Below are 19,667 nucleotides of genomic sequence, written 5' to 3' on the forward strand. Positions count from 1 at the left end.
CTAGGCGCTACACACGTGACATAGTAATCACTCACAACAAATGGAAATCTCATGTCTGAATCCGTTTTGCATCTTTCAGCCCAGGTACTTTGATCCCTTGGTGCTACTGCCCCTTTAATTATCTATTTCCCAAAAAGTGACCTTCTCTCCGAGCATGCGCAGTAAGACGCGACGTATACCGGGCACGCGTAGTAAGACACGTCACTTCTTGTCTGGGCATGCCTAGTGTCATAAACTACTTGGTGTATGGGATCTTCCATTTGCGCCACCTAGTAAGACACAGCTCTTAACTTGCGAGCATGCGCAGTGGTATATGATACTTATCTCCCGGGCATGCGCAGAAAGTAGCTCTCGGGAAGTAGTAGTAGTAGATGACACTGTGCTCAGGAAGGAGAGGGTTCCGTGCACTTCCAGGCTCCTCTCTCTAATCACCTACCCCCCTTTTCCATCCGTTAAGCGCAAGATCCCATTGAAGAGCCGCCCCGAGGTCCCATGGAGGTGAGATCGGTTTGTTGTAGGGAATTAAAAGGGCGGTGCCCGGGGGCCCTGATGGTTTGTCTGTACTGCGGGCTCATCACTGACCGGTGCCCCTCTGACAGCTTACTTCAGCACCCATCCCCCCAGTGTCACTTCCGGGTGGTTTAACCCCCCACAGTGGTATTACTTGAAGTAGGGTTAACCCCCCCCCCTCCCAGTTTTTTTATTTTTTTTATTTATTTAATGCGATTTTATATAGCGCGAACTTTACCCGAAGGTGTCAGATCGCTTTACATAAGAACCAGTTGCAAACCATAAGGATTTAGGATTACATGCGTTACATAAAAGATACACACAGAAACAAATTGCAAATGTACAAGATGTAAAGTCACACAAAGAAGAGACTGGTGAATATAGTTATTTCTATATACATAGGGAAGAGATATGAATGGATATACTCTAAGCGTCACATAGGAATAGTAGAGAGTACAAAGGTCTACTGCATATACTAGTGATTAGAGTTGTCTCTATATACATAGGGAAGGGATACACATGGATATACTCGTAAGAGTCACATACGAATGGTAGAGAGTACAAAGGTACTACATATACTAGTGATTAGAGTTATCTCTATATACATAGGGAAGGGATATGAATGGATATACTCTAAGAGTCACATAGGAATGGTAGAGAGTACTAAGGTCTACTGCATATACTAGTGATTAGAGTTATCTCTATATACATAGGGAATGGATACGAATGGATATACTCTAAGAGTCACATAGGAATGGTAGAGAGTACATAGGTCTACTGCATATACTAGTGATTAGAGTTATCTCTATATACATAGGGAAGGGATATGAATGGATATACTATAAGAGTCACATAGGAATGGTAGAGAGTACATAGGTCTACTGCATATACTAGTGATTAGAGTTATCTCTATATACATAGGGAAGGGATATGAATGGATATACTCTAAGAGTCACATAGGAATGGTAGAGAGTACATAGGTCTACTGCATATACTAGTGATTAGAGTGATCTCCATTTACAGAAAAGCAGAGTTCCATTAAGTGGGGTTGGAGGGGGGATGCAGTCACAGCACCAAGGGAGGGACAGAGAAGGGCAGAAAAGTGAGACAAACGAGAGAGGGAAGCAGATAGTAATGAGTAAGACAGCCAGGAGTGTGTCAGAGGCAACAGGAGAGACAATAAAAAGGTTGCTAGGACAGAGGGGGAGGTCAGAGATCGCTAAAATGGTGGAGGAGAAAGGTAGAAGAAGCGAGTCATAAAAGAAAATGGTTTGGAGCACAAAGGAAGGTCCAAGTCCGAGAATCCAGGAAGAGGGCTGCCATAGCCAGCAAGTTCGGGGGGTGAGGGGAGAAAGGCAGTCCGCAAGTCACAGCCTCTTCGTCCATGAGGAGCTGGGGCAGAGGAGTTCAATCCGGAGGCATGGTGGGTTGTTGTTGGGTGGGCACCTCACATTAAGGCACTGCAGATGTCAGGTAGATCGTGCTAGCAGTGTGACAGCAGTGTGGTAGTCTCCTCGCTGACACCACGTTTGTTACGGATCTCATGGCGCTCCTCGCCACTTTTACCTCGCACATCTCACTAGCTTATTCCTCAGCCGCCGCCATTGTTGAGTCAGGCTGGCCGGTACAAAGCCGGGGTTTGTTGGGGCATGGTGTGACGCTGGGGTGCAGGCGAGGGGGAGAAGCAGAGCACTCCGCACAAGTCACCGCCAAGGATCCTTGAAGAGGGCTCACCCCCGCGGGCATGAGACACAGAGAGAGCTTGCGGCGTCGCTTAAAGCAACTCCGCATCCATTTTAGGGTCAGGCAAGCCGATCGCGAGGTGAGCTTTATTTCAGTATTTCATTTCGCATATGAGAGGCACCCACCTTAGGGATGTGAGGCTTCCGTGTAGTAGAGGGTCCGTTCAGCCCGAAAAACAGTGTCCAACGTGAGAGGATCGTAGATCAATTCGTGCCGGGAGTTGGCGCCATTTTGGGGGACCGCAGTGGGCTCTGCAGCGATCCGCTTACATCGCACTGCAAGTTAAACTTCGGCCCGTTCGTTCCAGAACGCGCTCCCCGCGTCCCCCGGAGCCCCATCTCTGAAGAGCTCCATAGAGGCCGGTGGTGGCGCCGCTCCGTCCGGAAATGGTGGCCCGGGGCACCTCAAAGCTGTCTGCATGAATTTCACTCTGGAATGGAATCCCTCCTCATCCTCGGGCGGAGGCGGCCGTGACCCCTCCCCGAGGGCCCGGGGCCCCCGCAGGCCCCCTCCGTGCCCGGTCCTGCTTACCATTTCTCTCGCTCAGCGCTGCCCCGTGCCCCCGCGCCCGGTGCAGGGAGAGCCCGGGAGAGGCCAGTGTCACTTATGGCAGGTTTAACTCCCCCCTCCAGTGTCACTTCAGGTAGGGTTAACCCCCCTCTAGTGTCCATGCAGGGTTAAGTCCCCCCTCCCTCCAGTGTCGCATAAGGGAGGGTTAACCCCTCCTCCAGTGTCACTTTAGGTAAGGTTACCCCCCCTCCAGTGTCACTTCAGGTATGTTAAAACCCCTCCCACCAGTGTCACTTCAGGTAGGGTTAAAAGCCCCCCAGTGTCACGTCAGGTAGGGTTAAAAGCCCCCCAGTGTCACTTCAGGTAGAGTTAACCCTCTCCTTCCATTGTCACTTCAGGTAGAGTTAACGCCCTTCTCCATTGTCCCTTCAGGTAGGGCTAACTCCCCCCTCCTGTGTCACTTCAGGTATGTTAACCCCCCTTCCTTCAGTGTCACTTCAGGTACGTTTGACCCCCCGTGTCACTTTAGGTAGGGTTAACCCCCCTCTAGTGTCACTTCAGGTAGGTTAACTCCCCCTCCTCCAGAGTCACTTGAGGTAGGGTTAAACCCCCCCCATCACTTCAGGTCGGGTTAATCTCCCCACCCATGTCACTTCAGGTAAGGTTAACCTTAACCCCCCGCTCAAGTGTCACCTCAGGTAGGTTTACCCACCCTCCAGTGTCACTTTTGGTAGGGTTAATCCGCCCCCCTCCAGTGTCACTATAGGTAGGATTAAGGCCCTCTCCAGTGTCACTTCAGGTAGGGTTACACCCCCAAGTGTCAGTACAGGTAGAGTTACCCCACTTCCAGTGTCACTTCAGGTAGAGTTAACCCCCTAACCCCCAGTGTCACTTCAGGTAGAATTAACCCCCACTCCAGTGACACTTCAGGTAGGGTTAACACCCCCATTCCTGTGGCACTTCAGGTTTACCCACCCTTAAACGCTCATATTCTATATATTCCTATTCCTGAAGCTCTTCACACTCCCTTACCTCTACTCCTCTTCGTTATTCCACTGTCCACACCAGTGTTCCCAACACACACATCCTTACCTAAATGGTGTATTCTTCAACAGATTTCGCAGTCACTCCTGTTACAATTAACTGATTCTGCTTTTTTTTTTACCCCATTAAGACACATAACTGAAGCGTGTTTCTCCACACCCAGAGCTTGTGCCTTGAGCACCGTTACACCTACACTGCACACTCTTTTATAATTTGGACACATGTTGTTTGTACCATGAATATGGTATCCTCCTCTAACATCCTACGACTGTCCTGAGAGTTGGCGGAGTGCACTGACCCACCCACCAACACGACGGACCCCAGCGAATCAGCCCGCAACCTCACACAGTGGCTCACCACCTGCGCCGACGACCTCGCACCACTGTAGAACCCTCCCAGCAGATCCGGCAGCAGGAAAGCCTCGTGGTTCACCAACGACCTCAAAAACTCCAAGAAAACCTGCCGCACCCTCGAGAAAGCCTGGCGCCACGACCAGACAACAGAAAACATGACAGCCTCAAGAACGCCACCCGCAAACACCACCAGCTGATCCGCACCACCAAAAGGGCAACATTCAAAGAACGACTGGACAACAACACCCACAACAGCAAGGAACTCTTCAGCATCGTTAAAGAGCTCTCCAACCCCAGCGCCTGCAACAACGATATCACACCCTCGCAAGACCTCTGCGACTCACTCGCCTCGTTCTTCCACCGCAAGATCGCCGACATACACAACAGCTTCGGCGCACAGACCACGCACCCAACCACTGAACCAACGCCCCCCACCACCACCCTCTGCACCTGGACCCCTGTCAGCACCGAAGACACCACCCGCCTGATGAACACCATCCACTCCGGCTCCCCAACCGACCCCTGCCCACACCACATCTTCAACAAAGCCGACTCCATCATCGCACCCCAGCTCCGGAACATCATCAACAGCTCCTTCCCATCCGCCACCTTCCCGGAGAGTTGGAAACATGCTGAGCTGAGCGCCCTCCTGAAGAATCCACACCACAGCCAACTTCAGCCTATAAGTAACCCTTATCTGCAGACCTCTGCGACCCACCCCAAATACATGTGAAATTTCACAAACTTCATGTGCCCCTCATCATTGATGCCAGCACATTCATCCTCCTCAGAAATCTCAACTTTCACCTAGAGGACCCCACTGACCCATACTCTACAGCTCTCTTACAGACCGTCAGAAACCTAGGGCTCCCCCTGCATATTACCAGACTGATCTATGCCTCTGGTCATCGCCTGGACCAAATTTACACTTCCCTCAGCTACATCACAGTCAACAATACAGTACCATTGACCTGGACAGACCACGGGCCCATCAGCTTCAGCGTTCACATCCTATAACACCCAAAACGTCACTTCATTGGAACTGCCTGCCGGTTTTGGAACAAAATTACAGAACCTGACTGGATCACCATACTCAGCACGCCCAACCTGAACATGCCAGCAGCCTACCTACTGCCATCAGAAGGTTCAACAGATGGTTAACTTCCTGGGCCAACATTCTGGCCCTCTTAATTCTTAAACGGAAAAGCATCACACCAAGACCCATCCCAACGCAGACTGGTACACAGCAGATCTCAGGCTGACAAGAGACACTGCAAGCAACTGGATTATAGGTGGGGATTCACTCAAGACACTGCATACTAAGTCACTCGCTGATACCAATTGACAAAAGTACAACTACCACAGACTATATCAACGCCTGCACAAACAACGCCGCCTCCTGTCCAGGAGTTCACAGCCCTGCCAGGTGTCTCCAGCTGTAACCCCATCAAAGACCTCTATGACAAACTCTCTGAATACTCCAGCAACAACATTGCCACCATCTATGGAAACTTTGGCTGGCAACCAGACAACATCACCCAGGCCACCCAACTCCTCACTGAGACTGGGGAGCAAATACCGACTGCCTGGACCACTATCACCCAGACTTAACAACTACTACCATAAAGACAGACCACTCGGGCTCCTGCCAACTCCTGCCCAGACCACATCTTCATGACTCCTTCCTAACAGAGAAGTTCTAACTACCAACCTTAGTGCCTCCATCTGTTATATCCTGTGATTCCTAGTCCTGGCTGCTCAGCCTGCATGAGTGTGATGTTATAGAATGTTTGGTGTGTGTGCATTCTTTGAATGAGTGATCAGTTAGATTGAGTGGGGCTGAGCAGCAGGATGCTGCTCCCGGTGTGGCACCTTGTAGCATCTTACTTTAACTAATAAATCTACTTTACACCTCTGGCTCCTGGTCTACCTATGATGACAGTACTTCTTTAGATACAAAAATGGCGACAATGTTAAAAAGAACCACGCGTGAAGACCCAAGAAATTACAGATGGAACTAAAAGATGATAGCGAGAGTCTGAAAAGAAGCCTGAAAAGCAAGCCTGCGCAACGCCTGGGATGCCCCACTGGTGTCTTTTCCAACAGACAGTCCACAGAGGTATGTGTTGGGCGTTGGACATTATGTGGCTCGAGTGACTTGAAACCTGACTTTCTACTGACTATCTACTTTGTGCTTGGAAGTCGCTGCTAGTGTCTGGGACCTGTTCATATAGCAAGCGCACCAAAGGTTAGTGGCAGAGTGTGTTGCAGCGAGTGTGCTCTGATTGCACCAGCGGCGGAGTACAGTGCAGTGCACGGTAATGCACGATGAAAGTGCTGTGATGGCACCAGCGGCTGAGTGTGAACAAAGTTGGTGTTAGTAGTACCGGCTGGAAACGCGAAGGAGAATTAGTGAAGCGTGAAGGGAGAATTAGTGTTGAAGGCAAGCTTCTCTTTAAAAGTAAACAAAGCCTGCTGGTCTTGAAGGTAAATCACCCTGCTGTGCATGTGTGTATCCAAGCGCGAGGGAGGATTAGCGCTGAAAGGAAGCTCTTTGTTAAAAGTAAACAAAGCCTGCTAGTCTTTGAAAATAAATACAAATCGTTTTATTCATATGGGAAGCTGCTCTAAGATACATGTGTTTTGGTGTGCGGTGAACTGTGTCCAGATCACTAGTTGGCAGCACAACTTAGATGAGGATGTTACAGAAAGTTAAAGTGTGAATTTTCGTGCTGAACAAAGTTTGACCTTGTGCACCCAATCCTGCATGTCATATCTGCTCTGAAGAAAGTGGAGTTCTAGTGAGAAGGAGCGGGATTTGAAGGGGTTTATCTACACAAGATCAAAGCGCAACAAAAAAACTGCCAAGAGCATTTCAGATTGTGACTTGTATGGATCAGGGGCAGGTTTCCAACAAGATGTGATTGTAGAAACAGTGCTGCTTTTAGTGAGTCGGAGTCGTGAAGCAGTGTCTTGTGAAATAAGGAATCTGTGTGGAATAAAGAATTGTTTAAATTCCCACCAGAAAAGGCAAATATGTGAAGCGTCACTTTTCAATGCAATGGCTGGTCAGATTTCTTTACAACTGGAAGCCGCCAGTCTCTATGCCAAGGTCAAATCTACGTTTTTAAGAGACTGAACTGCATGTTTTGATGCATCTTAAGGTTGGAGCTGCGCTTGTATCAACTTACAAGGAAATGAGAGAGTTTAGGAACAACTGCAAAATGTTAGAAGCAGCGCCACCGGAGAGGTGTGATTCAAGACTTGTTATCTGGTGGAGATTTTGTTCTAGCAACTCCATTTAATGACAACGGTGACTACTTTGTGTTGTTTTAGTTTATTATTTTGATTTATTTCTGCTAAACAAGCAAGAAATTTTTTTCATGTTTTACCTACACAATTAATGCATGTTGTACTGTGGTAATGTTATGTCAAGTCAAGTTAGAATTTGTATAGCGCACTACTCACCCAGAGGGTCTCAAGGCGCTTGAGGGAGGGAGGGGGGTGGGTGGGGGGGAGCGTTACTTATCGAATATCCAAGTTTTGAGTTGTTTTCTGAAGGAGAGGTGGTTCTGTGTAAGGCGGAGGTGGGTGGGGAGAAAGTTCCAGGTCTTGGCCGCTAAGTAGGAGAATGATCTTCCTCCCATGGTGGATCTTTGGATGCGTGGGATCGCGGCGAGGGCTTGATTGGACGATCGTAGTTGGCGGGTGGGGGAGTAGAAGGTCAGGCGCGTGTTGAGGTATTTGGGTCCTAGGTCGTAGAGGGCTTTGTGTGCGTGGGTGAGTAGACGGAACGTTATTCTCTTGTTGACGGGGAGCCAGTGGAGGTCTCTCAGGTGACCGGATATGTGAGCTTGGCGGGGGATGTCTAGGATAAGTCTGGCTGAGGCGTTCTGAATGCGTTGGAGTTTTTTCTGTAAGTTGGCTGTTGTTCCGGCGTAAAGGGTGTTTCCGTAGTCCAGTCAGCTTGTGACAAGTGCTTGGGTGACCGTCTTTCTTGTTTCGGTGGGGATCCAGCGGAAGATTTTTTTGAGCATACGTAGGATGTTAAAGCATGATGATGAGATGGCGTTGACTTGTCTGGTCATCGAGAGGGAGGAGTCCAGGATGAAGCCCAGGTTACGTGCGTGGTCCGTTGGTTTGGGTGCGATGCCCAGGGCCGGTGGCCACCATGAGTCGTCCCAAGCGGAGGGGGATGATCCTAAGATGAGGACTTCCGTTTTGTCTGAATTCAGTTTTAAACGGCTGTTCTTCATCCACTCGGCTACTTCTTGCATCCCTTCGTGTAGGTTGGTTTTGGCGGTTTTTGGGTCTTTGGTGAGGGAGAGGATCAGCTGGGCGTCGTCTGCGTAGGAGATGATGTTGAGGTTGTGTTGGCGCGCGATGGATGCGAGGGGACTCATGTATACGTTGAAGAGGGTGGGACTGAGTGAAGATCCTTGTGGTACGCCGCAGATGACTTCAGTGGCCTCTGATCTGAAAGGGGGGAGGCGGACTTTCTGGGTTCTTCCGGCGAGGAACGAGATGATCCAGTCCAGTGCTTTTCCTTGTATCCCGACGTTGCTGAGGCGTTGTATCAGGGTGCTATGGCAGACTGTGTCGAAGGCTGCGGAGAGGTCCAGTAGGATGAGGGCAGCTGTTTCTCCGTTGTCAAATAATGTTCGAATGTCGTCTGTGGCTGCGATGAGGGCGGTCTCGGTGCTGTGTTTGGCTCGGAAGCCGGACTGTGATGGGTCGAGGGAGCCGTTAGATTCGAGGAAGGCGGCGAGCTGATTGTTGATGGTTTTCTCAATGATTTTGGCAGGGAATGGGAGGAGCGAAATGGGGCGGTAGTTCTTAAGTTCGGTGGGGTCTGCTGTGGGTTTCTTCAGGAGTGCGCTGAGTTCGGAATGTTTCCAGCTTTCCGGGAAGGTAGCAGTGTTGAGGGAGCAGTTGATGACATCTCGGAGATGGGGTGCGATGATAGAGTCTGCTTTGTTGAAGATGTGGTGGGGACATGGGTCGGTTGGCGATCCAGAGTGGATGGAGTTCATCAAGCGGATGGTGTCTTCAGTGCTGATTGGGTTCCAGGCGCAAAGGATGTCGGAGGAGGGCTTTGGTTTGGAGGTGAGGGGGGTGGACTGGTCGCCAAAGCTGTTATGTATGTCAGCGATTTTGTTGTGGAAGAACGAGGCTAGAGAGTCGCAGAGGTCTTGAGATGGAGTGATGTTGTTGGTGTCGGCGGTGGGGTTGGTAAATTCTTTGACGATGTTGAATAGTTCCTTGCTGTTGTGGGCGTTGTTGTCGAGTCGATCCTTAAATGCTGATTTCTTGGTGGATCGGATCAGCTGGTGGTGTTTGCGGGTGGCGTTCTTGAAGGTGGTCATGTTGTCAGTGGTTGGGTTTTTTCGCCAGGCTTTCTCGAGGGTGCGGCAGATCTTTTTGGATTTCTTAAGGTCGTCATTGAACCAGGGGGCTTTTTTGCTACCTTGCTTGGTTAGATGGTTTTTCAAGGGTGCTAATTCGTCTGCGCAGTGAGTGATCCATTGTGTGAGGTTGATGGCTGCTTGATTTGGGTCCAATGATTTGGCGGGAAGGTTTTGGTAAAGCGATGTGAAGAGCTGGTCGGTGGTAATTTTGTTCCAGTTTCTGCGGGGGATTGGTTGTGGGTCGTGGTTTTTTTGTAGTTGGAAGTGAACGCAGCTGTGGTCCGTCCAATGGAGTCCTGTGGCGTGATTGAAGGAGATGTACTTGCTGGAGGAGAAGATTGGGTCGAGCGTGTGTCCGGCGTAGTGGGTGGGGGTGTTTACCAGTTGTTTGAGTCCGAGATTGGCGAGGTTGTCCAGAAGGGTGGTGGTGTTGCTGTCGTTGTTCTTTTCCAGGTGGAAGTTGAGGTCTCCTAGTAGAATGTAGTCCTCGGAGGGGAGGGCGTGTGGGCTGATGAAGTCTGCGATGTCTTCCCTGAAATGTGTGCGGGGTCCTGGGGGTCTGTAGATGAGGGTGCCTCTGAGTGTGGTCTTAGGGTCGGTGTGAATCTGGAAGTGAAGGTGTTCGGCGGTTGCGAGGTTGTCGTCGGAACTGGTCGTGATGCGGATGGTGTTTTTATGGACGATGGCGATGCCTCCTCCTGTTTGGTTGGTGCGGTCCTTTCGGATGATCTTGTAGCCGTCCGGGATGGCTATGGTGATGTCGGGCGCTGATGAGGCGTTCATCCAGGTTTCTGTGAGAGAGGCGACTTCCTGCGATGTGGTGTCTAGTAAGTTCCATAGTTCAGTGGCGTGTTTGTGGACCGAGCGGGTGTTGAGCAGGATGCACTTCAGGTGGTTAGTGTCGGAGTTCTGTTTGGCGTTTGTGGATTTGGTGTGGGTCCTGATGCAGTCTAGCTTGCAGGAGTGGCAGGTGAAGGGTCCATGGGTGTGTCCTGGGGCGGCTTGGTAGCAGTCTGGGAGACATCCTGTGTTGAGTGCAGAGAGGGTTGCGGCGTCGTACGTTATGCGGGTGGAGTGGATTGTGCGGGGACCAGGGGGTCTGGCGCTGGGTGCGGTCCGGGCGCGGACGGGCTTACCTTTGGCGCGCCTTCGGTGCGCATAGGGCGCGTCCGCTGCGCGTGGACGCTGCGCGCAAATGCATCTGTCATAAGTGGAGAGTGGAGGGGGGCGGAGCGAGGGAGGAGCAGCTGGGAGGCGGGAGCGGGGTGGAGAGACAGGCTAGGAGGCACAACAACAAGATGGCAGCAAAAACAAAAGTGAAACAGGACGAGATTGGGGCACAGTCTGGGATGTCGCTAAGATATGGGCAAAGGCACCGGCACAATCAGGCACAAATGATTACAAAAGCAGTGCGAGCAATGCAATATAGCGCTACGATATCAGTCAGCCACAAACAATAATACAAGCAATGAGGGCAATGCAATATAGCGCTACGATATCAGTCAGCCACAAATGATAATACAGGCAATGAGGGCAATGCGCAAATTGGTTAATGGCAGCAATGAGCACAATAGCGTTACGATACCAAGTGACCAGGGAGCGTGTGGGGAGCGACCGCTTCTGAGCGAGTCAGGACGGTCACAGCGCTGAGACAAACGGGACGATCCTTAGCTATCTGTGGGAGGGAGGAGCAGCTGGGAGGCGGGAGCGGGGTGGAGAGACGGGCTAGGAGGCACAACAACAAGATGGCAGCAAAAACAAAAGTGAAACAGGACGAGATTGGGGCACAGTCTGGGATGTCGCTAAGATATGGGCAGAGGCACCGGCACAATCAGGCACAAATGTAAGACCCTTCAACCAAAATTTAATGTGAATGTACTTCTATATTATTTTAGCATCTACTGTTACTTACATGCTGAGATTTTCTATAAAATGCCTGTGGGATATGTACCGTGTTTTGTCTAACAATGTTTTGTGGGTCATGTACCCTGTGTTGTATTTTTTTTTTGCTTTCCCCTCGCACGCCAGGGTTGCGTTGGGAGTGTCCCTCGCACGTCAGGGTTGCGATGGCAATGTCTTTTGCCTCAATCGTCAAGGTTACGTTGGCAGTATCCCTCCCACGTCAGGGTTGTGTTGGGAATGTGCTTTGCCTCGCACGTCAAGGTTGCATTGGCAGTGTCCCTCACACGTCATGGTTGCGTTGGGAGGGTTCCTCACACATCAGGGTTGTGTTTGAAATGTGCTTTGCCTCGCACGTCAAGGTTGCGTTGGCAATATCCCTCGCACGTCAAACTTGCGTTGGGAGAGCTGTTTTTTTTGCCTCGCACATCAGGGTTGTGTTGGCAGAGTACTCAGGAGCAGTGCGGTAATGTCAATGTGCATTACATTTTTTGTGTTCTCCTTCGCACGTCATTTATTGTGCGTTATTACATCCTTGCTGGAACATGTGCATATTTTTTTTCATGTTCCTTTGCAGAGGGAGATGGGTGTGTTGTGGCGATTGGTGGTGTTCTTCAGAGTGTACTGGGTAGGTGTGGTGATTGCATTTTCCCTGTGGTGTTCTTCAGAGTGTACTGGGTAAGTGTGGTGATTGCATTTTTCCTGTGGTGTTCTTCAGAGTGTACTGGGTAAGTGTGGTGATTGCATTTTCCCTGAAACATTTGCAATCTGTTTTGATTGCATCCTGCCTGAAAACATGTGCAAACATTTAAATGTGAATTTACATGTTTTGTAGTGTAGCTCCTATTTTCCCAATAGGCTCTGCGCATTGGAATAGTACCTACAGCAGTAAAGACCTAGGCCAGACGTTAACTAGGTCTACTACTGTCGAAACTAGACTTAATTTTTGGGTTTGCCAGCTAAGCTCAGAGTTCGCTAGAAACTTTCTCGAATGTTCAAGGAAGGATGAACTCCCCTGATTAGACAAGAAGGGATTTAGTTTCTGACAACCATAGAACATGACAACTTTGCTCTCCCCTAATCAAGAGTCAATCTCAAGAGTCGTGTGAGCACAAGGCAATTATTTTACTCAGTCAGTACGTGCATTCTTAGTCTCATCAGAATGTAGAGAAAAGGAAGAGACGGGCGTGTTCAATAAAAGATGTTATTTATTGATCAGTCTCTTTTCTCGTACAAGAGAAATGGATCGATATTATTGCAATACTTATAGTTAAGTAAAGTGCATACATTAGAAGCAATAGTATAAAATAATACTGTAAAAACATTGATATGGTTTCTGAGCCATATGATGTTTAAAATGATTAAAATATATTTACATACACATATACATTTGACTAAACGTACTCAACTGGTGTTTCTAAATACGCCTACCCCGTGTACCTGACCTAAGTCTAATGCGTGGGCGGGAATAGAAAGTTACAGTTTAGTTTAAGTTTGTTTTTGCCAAGTGAATAACTAAAGAATTCTCTAGGAGGGGTTATTCAGTTCTGTACCTGGAATTTAGGATGAATGAGGAATGGTATCTCTTTCTCTGCTCTCGATATTCCAGGCTGCCTGCGAGGGCTGCCCAGAAGCGCCGGTGCTGGGTCTCTCGGCTTGAGATAGCAGCGCGTCTCTCAGCGCGTCAGGAAGGCGGGGCTGCTGCCTGCGGGGTCTGCTTCTGCTCTCGGCTTCGGCAAGTATGGCTGCTCCGTCTTGTCACCACGCGTGTGTTTGCATAGGGCAAGGTCGGCAATATTTATACCTTAAAGGTGCCGAGATTGACGTAAGGATGGACATAGGTACGTCAATAAAGATGTCATACGAATTGCTCGTTAGCACATTCTTTACTAAAGTTCTCTGTGAAATCAAAACAATGGCCGCACGGATTATCCAGGTTGTCATAGGTTTGATTTGTTATGAGAACGTCGTATGCCTTATCAGGGGCTGGAGGAATATTGCTTGTCTAATTAGATCTCAAGCGTTATGACCTAATCAGATAACACGTTCCTGTGCCGTAGTGTGACTGCGTCAGATAACGGTATCTGCATCATGGGGGATTTCTTGCCTCATGGGCTGACTGTTAGTTAACTAGCTAGTAAGTTTAACCAGAATAGGGTCAGGAATAGGGGGATCGAATCAGAACCTATAGAAATACACGACACCCACTCCACGCTAACTATGGTCATATCTACTAATCTATGCATAGTATAACATAGTACAACATACTATAGAGTATAGTGTATACCTTACCACCCCAAAATACATAAATGCATTTCGAAATTTTCAAATATACTGAAAAATTGCAGTCATATATATTGTATGCACTTAAGCTATGAATTAGATGCAAAAGTGAACACGCATTGTTATGCATTATTGATTGTTGGTATATGAGAAATACACATGAAATGGCTCTTAATATGGCTATACAGAAAAAAAGTCGAAACCATTTCATCACATAAAATCTATTGCGAACATACCAGCGGGCAGCTAAAGTCTATAAAGTCTATAAAGTATCTAAAATAGAAATCTTAGTTCTCTAGGAATAGTCTCTTACTTTAAGCAGAAAATCAGTGTCCCGGGAAAAAATATATAGAAAAATATTTTAGGGGCTTGCTGAAAAAAGTTGCTGTCCGTGAACTGGATTGTAATTGTTCATGTGACTTTATTTTTAAAGTTGAAGGCCGAATTCAGGGAACGCCGTGTGCGAGTTTACTCAAAAGTCTCTATTTCTGTTCCGGAGAGAACATCATATCATTCAGGCTTTCGAAAAAACTGTCAACAGCTTCATGGGAAAGTTCCACTAAGTCGGAAATAGGGGTAACCATGCATTCATGCGCATGATTGTCTCCATTGACATTCTGATTTGCATTGCTGACAGAAGGTCGTACCTGTTCGATGCTGCTTTCATCTTGAACTTCACTACTCTTCAATCGCAGTGGTGAAGATTCCAGGAATGCCGTCATCAGAATTGGCAGCCTTTGAGGGCAGCACAGTGCGTGAACCTTGGTAGGAACCAACAGTGTATCTGCATCCACCGGCGCATCCGATTGTAGCGTCAGACAGGTGTCTAACACGCATTCTTCTCCGCATAGCAGACACCTTAGTACAGGTAAAACACACCTTTGCCACATTGGTCGAAATGATAGAAACCAAGTCATGTTTAGGTCTCTAAGCCGGGATAGTCCCAGGATTTTTGATATCCGGTCCCGGTATCCAATGGCTAGGATCGTATCTTCCATTGTCGCGAGAGTTTGATCTGTGACATGGGTTGCCATAACGAAAAATAAGGACTAGGAATAGGATTCCTGCAATTAGTCCTAGGATCAGGGGAAGTCCGCCAAAAATCGAATGGACGAAGTCTGGAAAAATACCCAGTATGGCTTTGAATGGTGTTAATGCCATCGAAAATACTGTCTTAAATACCTTTGAGACCCCTGTGGTATCAGAAATATTTAAGATTTCGCTCAGGATTTCCGCGAAATGTACGGGGGAATTAGTTGATAATAATGTATGTATCTCTGCAGTCGTCCTTGCGACTTGTAGATCATACGTTTCTTTAGATGACGTGAGCCTTGTAGGCGTCTGAAGAAGCACTGTTTTCATTCTGCTTAAAGTGTCTATTCGAATAGAAGTAATTTTCAAACTGGGCCATGCCCTCGCCTCCTTGTCTGGAAAGGAGCTGGGGAACAAAGAACGTCCACAGCACTTGACCTTCGCCGTCGTAGTGACGAGATAAGGAGTCCCGGGCATAAGACTACAGCATCTGCGGTCTACAATAAGAATGTAACTCCCATTATAGAGTCTTTGAAAGAATGGTTCTATTTCAGTTGCAGGTGCGCCTTGCTGGTGACATGAAAGGTTGTATGAATTCCCTTCACAGGCTCCGTGCAAACTAATACCGTTACACAGAAGCGTGCCGCTTAGTGACATAGCACAATTGATGCCACTAAGAAACACTTTCTGTCCTTTGTTACTGACACATGCATGTGAATAGGGCAGGTTCCATGTTGTTTTAAGGTACCCCTTTCCCAATTTCTCGTACATGCCAGCCTGTATATATTTTTGGCAGTATTGAAACCTGAAGGTAGAGATTGGAATATTTATGATTCCGTGGATTATCCATTCACTGACAGGTCGTTCTGACATTGTCAACGGTAATCTTTCTAGTTTTTCAATGCTCAAGATTGTATAATCAGCACCCTTCTGCGCCATACCGATTTGTCTATCAGTAAGGTTAAAGATTTGAAATAGTGACGTTGTGTTGATTAAACGCCAAGGCACATAGCCTGAACGCAGATTTTGTAACGTCCAGCCAAGCTGTACAATAGAACGCAATTGTGACTGACCATGTTGTAATAACAGTAAGTCTTGCGATAATATATCGATTGCTGAAGACACAATGCTGTCCAATGAAAAAATTCTGGAGGACAGAGTCATTAACCCATTGTCCACTACAGAAAGTGATTTTTCCAAATTAATACGGTCAATTTCCCGTATTCTTTCTGCTGTCTCAATTTGAGTAACCTTCCAGGCCTCATTGTATGCTGCATATACAGAGGCTGCTATGAAACGCTTTTGACGCTGTTTGCGTGGTCCCATTATGAAATCACGCAAGTCAGCACCATCAGTAAGTAAAGTTAGGTGTTGCTTAATTTCAGGCAGTGTGGAAGTTTGTAGCCATTGAAGGCATAATTTGCCCACACTGTAGGTTGTTATTATCCCTGGGTGATGTCTTTGGGGATATCTAGGGTCTGGCCTGTTCATTTTGAAACCCTGTGTTTTATTCAGGAATCTATCTTGACAGTTATTTGTATCTGTGGGCCAGATCAACCATTGTTTCCAATCAGGATGTGTTCTGTTTTGGTTAAGTATATGGTTTATGTCTATTTCTTCATCTGTTTCAGAGTTATTGCTAAACATTGTTGGCTTTGGAATAGACAGGTTATTTAAATCTTTGATTTTGGCTAAGCCAAGACAGGTGGTTTGTTGAACGGTGTCATTTAAAAATATCATTTGTTCTGGGATCATGCAGGCTCTAAACAAAGCTTCTATACCCTGTACTTGCCATTCTTTTGTACCCCAAACACTTTTCAAATCAACATGTTTGTCCCAATAATCAAATCCAAAAGTATTCATTTTTTCAAAGAAAGAATCTGAATATATCAATTTTGTGTTGGTTATCATGGTTTTCATCCCTGTCTTGTTTGACAATTTGTAATAAAATGTTTCAGCATTAGTTATGTTAAAACCTGAAAAATATGAATATTTGCCATACACGGTTCTAGAGCTCCCTTTTGGAGGTGTAGCACAATGTTCCCATTGATTAAAATTTAAAACATTTCTAGGTTGTGCAGATTTATGCAAGAAATGGTTACCATAATGGTTATAGCAGTACATGCTGTCATAATTTGTAGAACCCTGCAAATAATCATGTTTTGTAAATTTAGCAGACATTACTAAGTCAGACATCATATTGTTTATACTTTCAAAGTCCCAATCATCAGCAAATGAGTTTGGTTTTGCAAAGTCACTCAAGGAGATCTTGATTTGGTGTGGATATTTCAGGATCTCGACCGGACCATAAATTTCATAGTCAGTGTTGTCCCAGGCTACCCCACCAGATATTGGAATTGCTGTGAAGTTGGCTGAAGAAAGTTCTGAAGAAAGTTCTCTTTTCTCGACGTGTGAAGATGTGTGTGGTTTGAGGACCAAGTTGATGTTCTGACTTGCTGTGTCCATTTTAGCATATTTTCCCTCAATGAAGCGTCCCAAGGTAAATACCATGATGAGCCAAAGTATGAGGATAAATGCACCAAAACCCACCCAAAATTCAATCCATGGAGAAACTAGATATGTTTCTTTCAGTTGTTTCAAAAGTTCCTTCGCTTTGTCTTTAAAGGATTTTGATGATGGCTGTGTCTTTTGTTCGCTGAAGCCTTCAGAGGAATCATCGAAGTTGATGAAGTAACCGGATGCAGTTCTGTCAATTGTTCCAATTGGTTCAGGATTTTTGTTTCTTGCATTTTCACTTGGTACTTCTGTATAGATTGGTGTGTCTCTGCTAAATGTCTTTATTTGGGTTTTCAGAGGTCTAAGTTCTATTGCATTGTTGCATAGTCCTTGTTGTTCTTCTGTAGGCGTTTCGAATGTGATGAGCCTCTTTGATAGGACCTCTGTACTGGTAGCAAACCTTGGTGTTCTGCTACTTATTGGGAGTCCACTTGGCCTACTGTTGGTTATCGGCCACATGTTGTGGTTTTACCAGGTCGATGGATACAACTCGGTTCTCCTTTTTTCCAGCAAGTGGCGGTAGTACAACTGATCTTGTCCCGTTGACAGACAATACAGGAACTGCTTTTCTGTAAGAAGGCCCAAATTCCTTCTTTACCGCGATCTTCTCCCTGACTAGATCCCCGACTTTTGGAATCCAGACAGGTCTTGCTGGGACAGGTGGTGATTCTTCAGTGGTCGTTGGCTGTTCTTTCAACTGTATGTTGCTCAGGTCTTTTCTTGTTTTGTTTAAGTCCTGCAAAATAGCCAAACGGTCTTTGACATCAAAGCTTTTTTCTGTTACCACTGAAGTCTGACTATCAAGGTCAGAGATCAACATCCTAGTTCCGAATAATAATTCGTACGGACTGAATCCCTTCAGAGAATTTCTTGGCAAGTTATTTAGACTACGTTGGACACTTATTAGATGTTTGACCCACCCAGCTCCCGAACCTAATATCCTTTCTATTATAGATTGCTTTCTGTCTTGGTTTTTTCTTTACACCATCCCATACCCTCAGGAAGGAAGTGAGAAGATTCCCGCTGGGCTGTGCTCATTTGGCCATTCTTTCCCCCCCCCAGGCTGGATTGCCTGAGAAAAAGAAAAAAAAATGGTCGAACGTAGCATGCTCTTAGCGTATATGCCATTTAGACTCGCAAATCTTGTATAACAGTCCGGACGTCAGCCGAGTGCTGTGGATCTACATTATAAGTGGGAACTAGCCTGTATATGTTAATCGCAAGCCATTCTTTTTAGTGGTGATGTTATCTGCCTTGATACGACGAGGTATTAAACTGCTTCTCTCCCCACTGCGATCTCTGTTGCAGTTTGGGCAGTTTTTTACAAACATGGTGTAGTGCAGGCTCATGCCTGGCCACCAGTACCGTGATTGTAATTCTTCCAGAGAATCTTTTAATTTAAGGTGTCTGAGACCCTCGCCCATGTGTGCGTCTGCGATTAACAAGTTTCTCCTGTCCATGTTTGGAATCACTCTATCCCCCACTCCAGGGATTCGAGCAAAAGGAATGGAGTTTGCATCTATGATGTGAGTGGATAGTTGATCGGTAACGCCGAGCAGTCGCCTTTTGATGACGTTTTTACTGCCAGCACTGTTTCGCCGTCAATGTATTTTAATGTACGCTTTTTTCGATCTACGGGAGCCGGTTTACTGGCTGCCGCTGCGGCTGTTTCAGCCAATGAATTCCCTACAACGTGAACGCCATCACGCTGGTGACTCAGTGAGTGTGTCACGTGAGTCTTTGGTAGTTCTTTTTTCAAAAGAGCTACCTGTTCCCAGAGCAGTCTCTGCTTTATTGGTGCATCCGTGTCATCTTTGTAATCGTTCTGAATCCAGGTCTGCAAATCCTTGTTATATGCTTTGACGCAGAAATATGAATCTGACACTATAAGTGTCGGGAATTCGCGATCCGCATTATCTAGCGCCATTTTCAAAGCTAATATTTCAGTTTGTAGTTCTGAATTAGTTTCTACTGAGTGTGATTTTGTTAATAGAGGTCTTAGTTTACCTCCGTGCCACACTTCTTTTGTAATCTCACATGTGGGGTTGTATGCATGTTCTCCCCAAACGGAGGGTTGAGCATGTCCGTCTGTATAGATTACACAGGCGTAATGTCGTAGAGGCAGAATGTCGATTGGCAGAGGATACGTTTTTTCATATTTTAGATTTTTTAATTCTTCTAGTTCTTAAAAGACTGTTAACCAGGCAATACTTGATAATTCATATCCTCCGTACCGGATTTTCAGATCGGCAATTCTGGACTTTTTGAAGTTGAATTTGTAACCCTCTGCAGCGAAACCAAGTATTATGGTGTTCACTCTTTTCAAGTGAGTTTCCAAGTCATCATCTGTTAAGTAAATGTCATCGAC

At 46.9% G+C, this 19,667-nt stretch overlaps 1 protein-coding gene across 2 annotated transcripts in view; it reads left to right on the top strand.

Annotated features, from left to right (window-relative positions):
* The first annotated feature begins 346 nt into the window (after positions 1–346).
* Positions 347–19,667, top strand: part of LOC144756216 (uncharacterized) — a 156,156-nt gene continuing 136,835 nt past the window's right edge. For both annotated transcript variants that reach the window (XM_078645829.1, XM_078645830.1), the window contains exon 1: positions 347–498. In XM_078645829.1, the coding sequence (XP_078501955.1) occupies positions 493–498 (6 nt within the window). In that variant the 5' untranslated portion in view covers positions 347–492. The remainder of the gene's footprint in view (positions 499–19,667) is intronic.

Source organism: Lissotriton helveticus, chromosome 5_1 (genome assembly GCF_964261635.1).
Source record: "Lissotriton helveticus chromosome 5_1, aLisHel1.1, whole genome shotgun sequence".
In the NCBI taxonomy this organism is placed as follows: Eukaryota; Metazoa; Chordata; class Amphibia; order Caudata; family Salamandridae; genus Lissotriton; species Lissotriton helveticus.